At 37.2% G+C, this 13,073-nt stretch overlaps 1 protein-coding gene across 5 annotated transcripts in view; it reads right to left on the bottom strand.

The window, feature by feature from the left end:
• The window catches only part of UTRN (utrophin), a 368,969-nt gene that overhangs the window by 215,774 nt on the left and 140,122 nt on the right, over window positions 1-13,073 (bottom strand). For 4 of the 5 annotated variants that reach the window (XM_062641830.1, XM_062641829.1, XM_062641831.1 and 1 more), the window contains exons 42-48: window positions 11,038-11,188; window positions 9,615-9,790; window positions 8,297-8,432; window positions 5,837-5,986; window positions 3,718-3,802; window positions 1,945-2,150; window positions 699-816 (exon numbers count right to left, since the gene is read on the bottom strand). In XM_062641830.1, coding sequence (XP_062497814.1) covers window positions 699-816; window positions 1,945-2,150; window positions 3,718-3,802; window positions 5,837-5,986; window positions 8,297-8,432; window positions 9,615-9,790; window positions 11,038-11,188 — 1,022 coding nt within the window. Of the gene's footprint in view, window positions 1-698; window positions 817-1,944; window positions 2,151-3,717; window positions 3,803-5,836; window positions 5,987-8,296; window positions 8,433-9,614; window positions 9,791-11,037; window positions 11,189-13,073 lie in introns of those variants that run through there. The other variant, XM_062641834.1, reaches the window with a different exon arrangement.

The raw sequence follows: 13,073 nt of genomic DNA, 5'->3' as shown, positions 1-13,073 counted from the left end.
ATGGTTGACTATATGACTGCTGAAGGTCTCTTCCAACCCAACTATTCTGTGATTCTGTGATACTGTATTTTCTACTGCATGTATTTTCTAACTGTAGCAACCAGCAAAGCTTAAGAGTCCAAATAACAAATTTTCCTTTATTTGCCAGTCATTACAGTTGTATGTTTTGTTTCCATAAGTACCAGTAAAAAAAAAGTAAAATTCAAAGGGGCTGCGGACCTTTAAACTGGAAGCTCAATTTTCAGATACAGATCAGTGACTTAAAAGCTCTATCAGTGAACAATTTTGAAAGTACATGCACAGTTATAGTCTTAAATTGATAGTCGTACTTTTCACTAACTGTCCAGTGCCTCATAGCTCAACAAAAATAAAGATGCACAATTAGTTCCTTTTATTAATAAATAAAAGAAATCCTTATTCCTGGGTCTGTGTCTGTCAAATAACTCAAATTCTTCGTAAGATATTTTGAAATCCCAGCAAAAATATTTACCTTTGTACTCGGAAAAAAAAGGCCAGTCAAGAAAACAAGTGGCTCATTAGACCGTCAGAGTAAAAGCTATTTATCTCGTAAGTTTCCAGTTTGTTCAAGGAAGGCAACTTCAGCTAGGCTCAAAATCAAGAGTTTAACAAGAAGATATGAAGATTATTTTATTGCCATGGAAACGTTGTATTTGCAAACACTGAATAGAGAAACTTACATTTTTCTGTGATCACTGTCCTAATGTCTGAACTGGATGTTTTATTTTTCAAATTCTGAGCCAGTGTGAAAACAGAATCCAGCTGAGGGTGCCGCTGGTCCAAATCTGCCTTTGTTATCTGTTGAGAATTAGGATACGATTTAAGTACAGAAAGCAGAATTTAGTTAACATCATCTGTATTATTTGTAGATAAAACAAAACACGTATGTGTGACTACAAGTAGATGGCTGTTGCCATCATTATTTTAACCCTTAAACTGTCAAGTTATTATACCACTGCTTTAAAAAGCAAAACTATTCTGAATTATAGTTACTGAAAATCCAGAGGTGAAGGTTAACCTGTACAAACCACACAGTTACCACAGTCATTGCACAATATTTTCCAATATCTATTTTTAACTCTCCTATAACTTGTTTTTCTCTTATCAAGCTCTGATCATTTATATACTGGGGGGAGGGCAAGGTGTAAAGGGAGAGAGAGATGGAGGAGGAAAAAAACAGAAAGGAACACTCAGACTATATATTATATAAAAAACATAGTTATTTCACTACAGCAGTGTACCAGAAGACCACATTACAAATACAATGCAGTTAGACGAAAGTGTTTCCAAAGCTACTGTACATCAAATTATTCTTTCAAATTCCAGATTATGTTAGACACCTACAGAAACAGTTTAGCATTTGTTTAGCCTGCAGCTTTTACTCTAGAGTCACACGTTAATTGATATCAAGTCAAATAAAATGAACCTACAGCATATATCTCAAATACTGCCCATGGCTCAGCATAGTATGAGCTATCAACAGAAATAAATATTTACATCATAAGCATTCACGGTACAACTGTTAATCATTTTAGTATGTCCCTGGAAATCAGTTCAGTCTAACACCACTACAACAAAACTAATCAGAAACCACTAAAGAGCAGATCATAAAGGTCACCCTCCAAGCAAATATGAAGTTGCCCAAAGGATTCAGCATGAGCTATGTATACATTCCACAAAAGATGTCATTTTCAGGAGGTTTCTATGTGCAAAACAAAAAAAAAGGGCAATTCTTAACTCACACAGGAACACAGGAATTAACAGGAAATAGTAGAGAGAAGAGGGGCATTTAAAGTGTAATTTTCAAGTTACACATTTACTGCAGTTTCTTTTTCCTTTAAACGCATGCAAGCTGTTTACTGAATGTACAAGCTAGTAAAGTATGAGCCAATTTTCCAATCCACTAGCCTTCACAAAAACACATACTTTCATTCGTGCAATAGTCCGATTGATCTCTTCAGTATTTCCCACGGTGACTATATTTGACTTGAGCATCTGGTCAATCAATACCAACCAGTCAGCCAGTTCAGTTGTAGTTTTATCCAGATCAGCAGGTGCAGAAAGTTCCAAAGCCTGCTGAGCCTGAACAGGAATTTCCAATGAAGAAGATACTAGCACCACCTTTTGGATATCTGGAACAGAGTTTGGGGTTTTTGTTGAAAAAAAAAGTCATGGCCACGTGTGCAACTGTGGGCATTACAGGTTTTTTTGTGATTCCTTTAAATATACAAAAGCATCTACAGAGAAAGCTCAGCAACATTTGTATTAGAGGCATTTTAAACACCAGAAGGTAACCAGGAATTCCTTTTGTGGGTTTTTTTTTTTTAAGGCTATGAATTATTTCATTGTATGCCAATAGACCCAAATGATTCAGGCTAACTAAAAAACAAATAAGAAAGCTTGCAAAGGCAAAATGATATTAAATCTAATGGAGTGAAGCTAAACATTCTTTAACACAAAAGGGAACTGACCCTTATCAGGCATAAAATTCCAATCCTTTAATTTAAGATAAATGTCTATAATTGTCTCACTCACTTTTGTATTAAACAGCAGAAAGGTTTTCCCCCACTCTTGGCTCAGAAGTCACAAGTAAGCTCAGAATAGCACAAGTCAAGCTACTGCAATAGAATCCTTCATGGACTTGGCAATACTCAACTGTCCTAAGAAGGGACAGATGCCTGCTACTTCAGCCCCATCCTTTTTTTAACCTGACACTGCAAAAAACTGAAGAATCAGCTGAACAGTAGGATTCACTTCAGAAGCTGTGGTTGGTTGTGTTCCAGTTCTGAGAAAATACTAAGTTAAATCAAGATGAAGCATGAATATCAGATACTTGTCTCAACCAATGAATACAGAAGCTTTACTTAAACACCCTGTTTGAAAGGAAAACAAGCTGAATCAAGGTTTTGAAACGCTTCAACAAAATTTGGCTTTCCGCCTTTAAATAGTTTACCGCTGCTGAATTGAAAAAAAAAAAAGTTAATATACTGAAGTTCAAGATGCAAAACCTTTCAGGCAAAGGCTGCCTTTTTTTATCTAGTTTTCTAAAAAAGAGACTTGGGCATTTTGTTCACACTCTGCTGATCCACCTCCAACAACTTGAAAAGACAGCCAGTGTCAGTGTCTGATACAAGAATGTGTCATATTTAGACAGCTTCCCCTACAAGAATCTGGAAGATAAGTATCCAGCAGATGAGAAAGACCAATCTGAGTCCCTGCTGAGCTGAAAGATGCAGAATGGCCTTTATTTATAGGACTGCAGAGAATCTGCATGTTGGAGATACTTTACAAATAATTTGTTAGGGAAAGCTTCTCGTGGATCTTAATTACTGAACGGCATGACAAGGCACAAATCTGCAGGCTGTCACAAACATAGCTATTTTGGGTTTTAATCTGCTGCTGGTACACTGGGTTCCAGAGGAGGAGGCCTGAGCTTTATAAAAAATCCCCCCATTTCAAGACTCTTACAGAATCCCAAAGGACTCTCCCAGTCCTGACCTGTAGGGCAACTTTTTCCCTAACCAAATGTTTCCTTCTTTCTCCCACAGTAATGTGAAGGTAGCCCAAGTACAGCGATGGACACCATTTCCTATTTCTGCTTGTCTAAGTTCATGAGGAAGGTTTTCCTTTTTGGATTACTTTTGACCGCAAATGGGATTAAACTCAGTGCATTTAAACACAACAGAACTGGTCACTCACCAGAAGGCTTTGTCTGTGTAACAAGACAAGACTGCCCAACAAATGCCTCCAATTCTCTCACTCTGGCAGGCACTTCTCTGAACACCTGCAGTCAAGCAGAGAGGAATAAAAAACAGTAAGACAAGCTATAGTAAAAGCAAAATGCCATCACTTTCTAGAAGACAAAATATTCTACACCATGCTAGCTACAATGCCAAGATATATATCAAAGACTTCTTTTAAGGTATCATTTAAAAACAATAAAGATGCCAAGAGGTACTCAAAACTGTTATTTTAGTACATTCCAGTATCTTACCTAAATCATGGAGAGAAATAAATGAACAGTTGTAGACAGGTTTACATGTTTTTTACTGCCTAAGCTTCAAAGCTGTGTCTCATTATTTGAGTACATTTTGAAGGAGACATGACACAAAGCATGATTTGTGATCAGTGACAGGAAAGTAGATAAACACATAATTAATTTTAAAAGAAAATATACTAAACTCTTGTAATAAAGACAAATTTTCCTAATTTGCTTTTTAAAAGGTTTTAAAAGGCATTGATGGAAATGTGATAAACAAAGGGGGGGAATCCCTATTTTCATGGCTGAGTAAGTTAAAACAGATCTTTTTTTTTCCCTGAGCAAACAAAAAATCCTTTCCCCAACAAATTGCTACCACTCTGATCCATAATACAATCCCAATAATGCTGTTCAGTTTTCACTTAAATCTCCAGGCTCTACTGGATAAAAAGCATCTGGTTTAACTCCAAACAGTGAGGAGTTTTCGTACACTTGCCAATGAGATTGAATACTAAAGCTTCTATTTTACAGCAGTTATACTGAAGAAGAATCCTAGACACAATTGATAAGATTTTTTTATCCAAGATTTAACACATCTCCATTTGTTTTCCTCTTAACTGCTGCAAATCATAGAATCATAGAATAGTTAGGGTTGGAAAGGACCTTAAGATCATCCAGTTCCAACCTTGCTGCCATGGGCAGGGACACCTCACACTAAACCATGTCACCCAAGGCCTCGTCCAACCTGGTCTTGAACACCACCAGGGATGGAGCATTCACAACCTCCCTGGGCAACCCATTCCAGTGCCTCACCACCCTAACAGGAAAGAACTTCTTCCTTATATCCAACCTAAACTTCCCCTGTTTAAGTTTTAACTCGTTACCCCTTGTCCTGTCACTACAGTCTCTAATGAAGAGTCCCTCCCCAGCATCCCTATAGGGCCCCTTCAGATACTGGAAGGCTGCTATGAGGCCTCCACGCAGCCTTCTCTTCTCCAGGCTCAACAGCCCCAACTTCCTCAGCCTGTCTTCATACGGGAGGTGCTCCAGGCCCCTGATCATCCTCGTGGCTCTTCTCTGGACTTGTTCCAACAGTTCCATGTCCTTTTTATGTTGAGGACACCAGAACCGCACACAATACTCCAGGTGAGGTCTCACGAGAACAGAGTAGAGCGGCAGGATCACCTCCTTCGACCTGCTGGTCACGCTCCTTTTGATGCAGCCCAGGATACGGTTGGCTTTCTGGGCTGCGAGTGCACACTGCTGGCTCATGTTCATTTTCTCATCGACCAACACCCCCAAGTCCTTCTCCACAGGGCTGCTCTGAATCTCTTCTCTGCCCAACCTGTAGCTGTGCCTGGGATTGCTCCAACCCAGGTGCAGGACCTTGCACTTGTTATGGTTAAACTTCATAAGGTTGGCATCAGCCCACCTCACAAGCGTGTCAAGGTCCCTCTGGATGGCATTCCTTCCCTCCAGCGTATCAACCGAACCACACAGCTTTCCTATACAGCTCAGATTTACTGCGATTCTCAGTTTCAAATGAAGACATTACTGTTTGCTTCACCTGAAATATTTTTGAACCAGCTGTTTAAAAGAAAACCAATACAAACAAAAACAAACAAAAGACCCTAACGTAGTTAAACTTACTCATTCTGATGGAAAAATGTCCACCAGTGTTTCACGTAGACATAGATTGGGGTACCTTTCCTGACTGTGCCTTCACGGCTTCCAAGACATTTTATATACATGCCACAGATACATGTAAAGGATAACAACCATTCCAAGTACACTATGGTATTTTTAACTTCAGATACTCAGTGTTGAAGAAATGCACACCTTATTCCACCTCACATTGAGGGACTGCAGGCAATTGGAAAGTTTGTCTTTTTCCTGAAGATCAACCTCTTTATCCAAAAGTACTTCAGGTTCAGTTCTATTCAGCCATTCCAGTTTCTCTCCCTGTACTTCCATTTCTTCACTTAAGACCTGAAAAGGGTAGAAGAGTTTTAGACTGAAGCAAAATGTGTATATGCTTAAGTAGGGAGGAGTTTTACTTTACCTCCAAACATTTAGAAATCTCCCTGGAAATACGTACCAGAAAAGCTTCTATTTCAGTTTCTGTGCTCTATCTAGAAATTACTAAAACATTTCTTCAAACATCAACATTTATTGCTAACTGGAAAAATCCACGAAACTGCAAATAGCCAAGGTACCTATATAGCTTCACATCATGCACACTGATTCTTATCTCACAAGATGCTTCTGTTTGATCAATTCTGGACGTACCATACACATCCAAAAAAGGCAACACATTGTCCATCATAACTGCTGCCTTCATTCGTTTTTAAAAGAAATTAATGACTAAGGGCCTACTTCTGACATGCATTATACAAATACATGGTAGATCACTACAAGATTCTTCTTAAGGAAATATACTCTAAAGGTATTTAAGAACTAAACATAATTTTACAACTTCATTTTGATCAATGTCCCACTGCCTTCTTTCTCTTTGAACATGAAAGTGCAGGTAAGGCCCTGCATAAGAAAAATAAAAGCTTATGCTTGCATTCTCACTGACTTTAAATCAACTGCAGTATTATTTGCCCACAGACCACATGCACTGTGGAGTAGGAATCACAGATTTTGTTTTTAAACCCCTAGAATTAAAATATTTACAATAGCACCTATACATCATGTTTATCCACCCCACTGTTTTCACTAATATCTGTTACACAAGTACTGTGGAGGTGTGCATAGGAAAGTGACAGGAACAGAAGCCTGGAAAACAGATCAATGAACAAAGGAGCTTGCTACAATAAGCACTTTACCAAATAGTGCCTTTACTAAATTTTCAAAGGTCTACCTTTAAAAGGACTTTTCAAAACGAAGAATCACTGAATGGCTTGAGTTGGAAAGGACCTTAAGGATCACCTAGGTTCCAATCCCCTGCCATGGACATGGACACCTTCCACTATACCAGGTTGCTCAAAGCCCCATCCAACCAACATGTTACATCCTTTTTAATAGGAGACTGCTCCAGAAACTACTTAGAAATCTCCTTCTCATTCCCAGACTATTTATTGCTAACTGATCAGTTAACATCTGTATTCCTACTTCCCTAACACCACCCTTTAATAATAGCACACCTTCCCTACACTTTCTTATTCACATCATCATACCCCTTCTCACTGTTCTTCGACTAGAAAAAAAGTAAGCTGAGTTTCTTTGCAGATGAATTCTTCACCCTTCTGAACATCCCAGCAATCTCACTCAGTACCTGTTCTATTTCAAACTTACTTTTCCTTAATGTACATAGCCAAAATTGCACAGATGTTCATGCTTTTGCAGGGCCAAAAGGGTACCTAATTCCCTGCCAGTGTTTCTCTAGCAAATTCTGCTTCTCCCCCCTTTACTCCAGTTTTACCTTTCACTTCAGACATCTATATTAAGGCATATGACAAGAAAAATTAAACTTTTATCACAGGCAGTAAATGCTCAACTGACACCAATTTGTTTAGGTACACACAACTTCAACAACTCTATAAAGCTGTTGAAGTTGGAAGATTCCAGAGCTGTTGGATGTTCAAGCCTTTCCAGCTGATTTGTTGGTTTGGGTTTTTTTTGCTTGTTTTTTGGTTCTTTGGTTTTAATTTACTTACTCAATTTACAAAAAAAATGGATTGATTATTCCTTCCATTTTTTTTAGGATTCCAGAAACATTGTCTTTCACACATTCTACAAGCCAAAGATATTTTGTTGTCAAAGCTAGACACAAAATTAAATGGGAAAATACACATGTATATATGCACCCAACTCCCCTGAAATGACCATACCCCCTATGTTTATAAAGCAGGTTAAACAAAATCTTAGACATGTAACAAAGGATTAAAGTAGCCCAGTAAATGGGACAATGAAGCTTAAAATGCTAAGTAAGCACATCAGCTTTTGGCTAAAGTCTTGACAACTATAAAGTTGACCTGGGGACATAATCTTCAGTGCGATTCATCTTACTAAATTTTATTAGTAGTACATGTATTTTTCACTTTCTGATTAATAGCTACCAGCTTCTGCCTAGATAACATACTTATCAACTCAACCCAACTTCATTTTGAAATGCCACTTGCCTGTGTGAGTTCTCTCACAAAACTGTCTTCTACAACCATAATATTTATATTTTTTTGGCAATTTATGATGTGAAAATTCCCCTCCCAATAACCACATTCTGATGCTTTGCACAAGACATACATGTGTATACACATACACGTGTATACACATACACACACTAATCAGTCTTGCCTGTAATTCTTGCAAGTTTTCTTCATGGTCGAACATAGATCTTGTGTCCAGCACATTTTCTACATTTTCCAACCAGCAACGCAGCTCATCAAGCTTCTTTCTGTACTCTGTCAGCTGCTGATTCTCTCCTTTTAGCCTTAAAAAGGAGAGCAAAAAGCCCACATGTGTTTCTGCAGTGAATACAGCACACCAGTCCTACATTACTTCTGATGCAGCAGTTGTGTTTTCAGTGATTGGAGCCTTTTAAAGAATTCATTTTGGTAGACAAAAGGATTCTATAGTCATCATTAAAATGCAACACACTTGCAAATTAATACTACAACCTTAAAAATAGACAAATTTAAGGTCCAAAAAAAAAAAAAAAAAAAAATCACAAAATAGACTTTTAAAAGACTGCAGAAAACATTAAATGTGAGAGTAATGACGCCACCTTCAGGCCTAATCACTGTAAGCCACTTTTCATGGTTTAACCCAGAGCACCACTATAAGACCACTGTTAGTGAAAGTATTAGAAACACCCCCAAACCCTCAAAGGAAAAAATTCCATAAAACCACACAAATCTTTAATGGAACTTCTCAAACTAAGCAATTAAGAAAAATCTTATTGCACTTCTAAATGTATCAGGAGATGTTAAAAATGTATAATTATATAAATAAGTCTCCAAAAGCCCCTATTAGTTCCAGAGATTTATCCTTATTATATTTTTTAGTGGTAAGAACAGAGAGGGGGATCTTATACTCCCAGATATGCTAAAAATTGGATATATTGAAAGTTTATCTCAGAGAACCTTGTTCTTTGATCTTCTGAACTAAATTTAAGGCTACATCAAAATGTATTTTCATGTTGTTTAGAAAATCAGATGGATTAAATCATTGCAAACACAGACACAAAGGTCTTAATTTTTAGTATTGTGGAAATCCAAGAACAGCACAAGTGTTTCAATTTGTGTACCTCTGACAATGCAAAAACAGACATCAAGGTAATATACTTACAGTTCAGCTTCAGCCAGAGAAAGCTGAGCATTTCTTCCTTTAAAAATCTGGTTTAGCAATAAAATGATTTTAAAAACAAAGAAAAATTGTAGGAAAACAAGTTTTGTGGTTGTCATTTGGTGGGTTGCATTAAAAACAGTCTCACTAAGCAGTCAGCTGCAGGTGCATTTATGAGAAATCAGGTCTAGAAGACAGTTCAAAACATAGCTCTCAATTCAGATTAATGATGGCACACAATAAATGCACTCTGTCTCCCACAGTCTTCTAAATGAGATTCTCCTCATTGGATCTGGTCAGACATCCAAATTTCCAATTAATTTCTTACCTCTGTTGTCTATCCATGACCTCCATGGTGATTGCTTTCCAGCGTCTATTCAGTCCTGCCAGCTTCTCCTGTAGGAAGGTCCCATCTGTAGCAGACAGTTTCTGTATGATCCCTTCCCCAGTTCTGTTCAATGCTGAAACACTGGTCTGATGGCTGCTGACTCCGTCTTCAAGTTCCTATCAGAAACATAAAAGCCACATAGAATTTTTTTTCCTGACCTAAAGTGACTTTGATCTGTGGCTCATAATACGCAGGATGAATCCTGGGTGCGTATTATTTTACTAAAACAGGCACTTAAAGACATCTTACTTAAAATTGGATGCTGTTGATTTAAGTTATTAAGATTCTGTTGTTGAATCTAGTTCAATTTTCTAATGTGCCACAGAAAGATAATGACACAGAATAGGCTGCTGGATGCTACTTGGGATCATAAGAATTCATTCAAATCATCAGTGCTAGAATCCACACTCATGTTTGATTCCTTTCCCCTTAAAGCACAACACTTTCTGGTAGTGCAAATGGATGGTATGACTCTTTTTAAAGTTCTTCTCATAACCTATGCCCCTGACTATCTACACCTTACCAGTATTTCTGCTAGGATAACTATGGCTATGCTGCCACAGTCCCACACATCACAGAAAATCCACAAAACTAGAAGCAAGTCAGAAGATGTCAGAATAAAACCTTCAAATATCCACAACCACTACAAAAACCTTATATTGTTAGTAAAAACTTCTTTGCAACTAGATCAGCAATAAGGGAAATGGCCTAAAAAAACCCCAGACCTCCAAGCAACAAGAAGATACAAACCTTATGTTAGATAGAACATTACATTTCTTTTGCAGCACACGCCTAACTCTTGGATAGCCATTTATTTCTCAAAGGGAAAAAAAATATGATCCTTAAAGTAATGTTTTCTCATTATTATTTAGAAGGAAGTAAAGTAGTCTAGCTAAACAGAAAATTCTGCTTTTAGTAATCTTCTCTTTCCAAATTGCTTAAGCAAGTCAGGATCTTGCAAAGTCAGTTTAAGCAAATAACTTGCTAAGTTATAATTGACCATTGCTGGTTTCCAATTTTTAAATTATGAGTAGAAAATAAGCAAAATAATATATTTAACTGTTTAATATATTTTTAAAGCTGACACAAAACTTATGAAACATCCAAAATTATGCCAACGTTTGAAATATCAAATTATCTCAAAACCATCCATACTAAGAATCATCATAAAACCCCATAAGCAGGAGTTGAGCTCTTCCCCAAGAACCATTTTAAACAGAAATTCAAAAAGAAATTTCAAGAGCTACCACTTTTCAAAGTGCAAATGCACAGCCTCATTTCAAACCTATATAGAAAACTAGAATTTTAGACAAAAATCCAGACTTTTTCCAGCTTACTCATTTTCTGAACAAATCACACATACCTGTTGGTGCAGCCCAGCTCTCTGCAGCTCTAGGCTGCCATCCGGACCTCGGGCATCAGCTAGTAACACTTCAGCTTCTGTTATCCAGTGGGAGAGGTCATTGAGATCACAGTGAAACTGCCTCCATGCCTCTGTTGCTCTATCAAAACGACTGTTTAAAACAAAGTATTCAAAGATTACCCAAACCATTTTGGTGAAAAGGCTACAACTCCTACTCTGGTGAGTAGAAGCCTGCCTCGTGAAGCAGAGAGGCTGGTTAACTAACTGCCAGTATCGAAGGCTTCCTGACATAATGGCAGCCCACAGCACAGATTGCCTTTAACTTCCAGCTGAAGGAAAAAATGGCAGTCCTAAGCAAACTTTTGTTTCTGTCACTTAAAATAAAAAGATTGATTAGCTGAACCAAATTGCCCTGTAGAACCCTTTTTTTTTTTTTTGCTTTACCATAAAATGGCTCAGATATCAGTGTGGAACATGAAATACAATTAACTGCTATGGGGTTTTTTTTAATTATTATTCATAAACCATGGGGTACTGGTGCCTGGAATGTAATAAGTGAAGGTGATTTTGATTATATTGAACTGACTGTATTACCAGTGGGCCCACATAAGTAGGTCTTACACAATTTAATCACACAATAATTTACCAGGCATTTCATTATTATGATCATCTTTATGACCCCAAATTAATGTGTAGTTTAACATGAAGGGCAACAACTTCTAGCATGGAACACCCTGAATTTTTAGTCAGAAGGCTGCTTTTAACTAAAATGAGAGTTCTACTATGTTACCAAACAAACCAGCCCTATTTGCTTTATAATGCTAGCACATAGTTAGCAATCAATGAAGAGAAAACAAGCTACTTTATGCTATTCTGACACTGTGTCATTTAACATTCAGCACTGGGGCAAAGGCCATGGCAGGAGCAGCATTGTTACAAACATCTCAACAGAGTATTAAGCCCATACATACACATACACACCCATGCATTTCACTTTACACATATGATCAAGTTAAACTGAAGTAAACTGCATTTAGTTGAACAATTAAAAGTTTAGCTAAATAGATTTTAATTCAATATGCGCTTAGCTACATCAGAGCTTTTACTAAAGGTTTAGCTATTTAGCTGGCACCCAATCACAAAATCATTACTACCTCTGAAAACTAAATCCTTTTTATGCCACAGACTTAAGACGTTTTTCCTAATTCTGTCAAAATCTCTGCCCACTCCAGAAACAGAAAAAACAGCCAAAGATTAAGAAGATAGAGTCTTCTAGCCTTCTTGTTTATACTTACTGCAACACCAGGAAGAGCAAGAAAAAACTTGGTTAAAAATTCTTCTTAGTAACAGAAAGGGTATAAAAATACTAATGTCAAAATATTGATACTAATGGTGTCTTCATTAATCAAAGTACAGCCTTCTATTAAAGTTAAAATTGCAGCACTTTATATATTTAGGAAGCTACATACTATTTAGCTGAAATTGCTAGTCTAATATTCCCTTTTGTAGGAAAATCACACCCAATATTATTCTCATTATGATGCACTGCTTTACAGGCTTTATGAAGTTGAAAATTAATTTATATTCAGTGAACCAACTGAAGAGGTAATCTCTTGCATTTTGCCAACTAATCATAAACATTGAACTTACTCTTTGATACACTTCTCTTTTCCAATGGGAAGCTTCTGGTTAACCCTGGCTACTTAATGAAATCAAATTTAAGTTGTAAATGAAATTAAACTCATACTTACAAAAGGAGAATATTAGTTAAAGCTTTTCAATTAAGTTACAGGAGGGAAAAAAGGCATATTTAAAGCTTAGCATGCATCATACAAAATAGCTGCAGGCGTATAAATACAGATGGGCATCAGATTCTGCAGCAACTGTGTCCAAAACAGAAGGTGACCACAGGCAGCCAGCAAGAGCACAGGAAGTGCTACCTACCTGGCACCACTGTTGGTTTTCAAATTTAAAAAAATAAAACAGAAAGTGAAACAACACTGCCTGCTGAATTTAAACCTTGATGCGACACTGAT

The sequence above is a fragment of the Pezoporus occidentalis genome, unplaced genomic scaffold (assembly GCF_034315485.1).
Source record: "Pezoporus occidentalis ecotype Australia unplaced genomic scaffold, CSIRO_AGI_Poc_V1 ctg7, whole genome shotgun sequence".
Taxonomy (NCBI): domain Eukaryota; kingdom Metazoa; phylum Chordata; class Aves; order Psittaciformes; family Psittacidae; genus Pezoporus; species Pezoporus occidentalis.
Note: the sequence above shows the minus strand (reverse complement) of the source record. Positions and strands in the feature narration are given on the sequence as shown.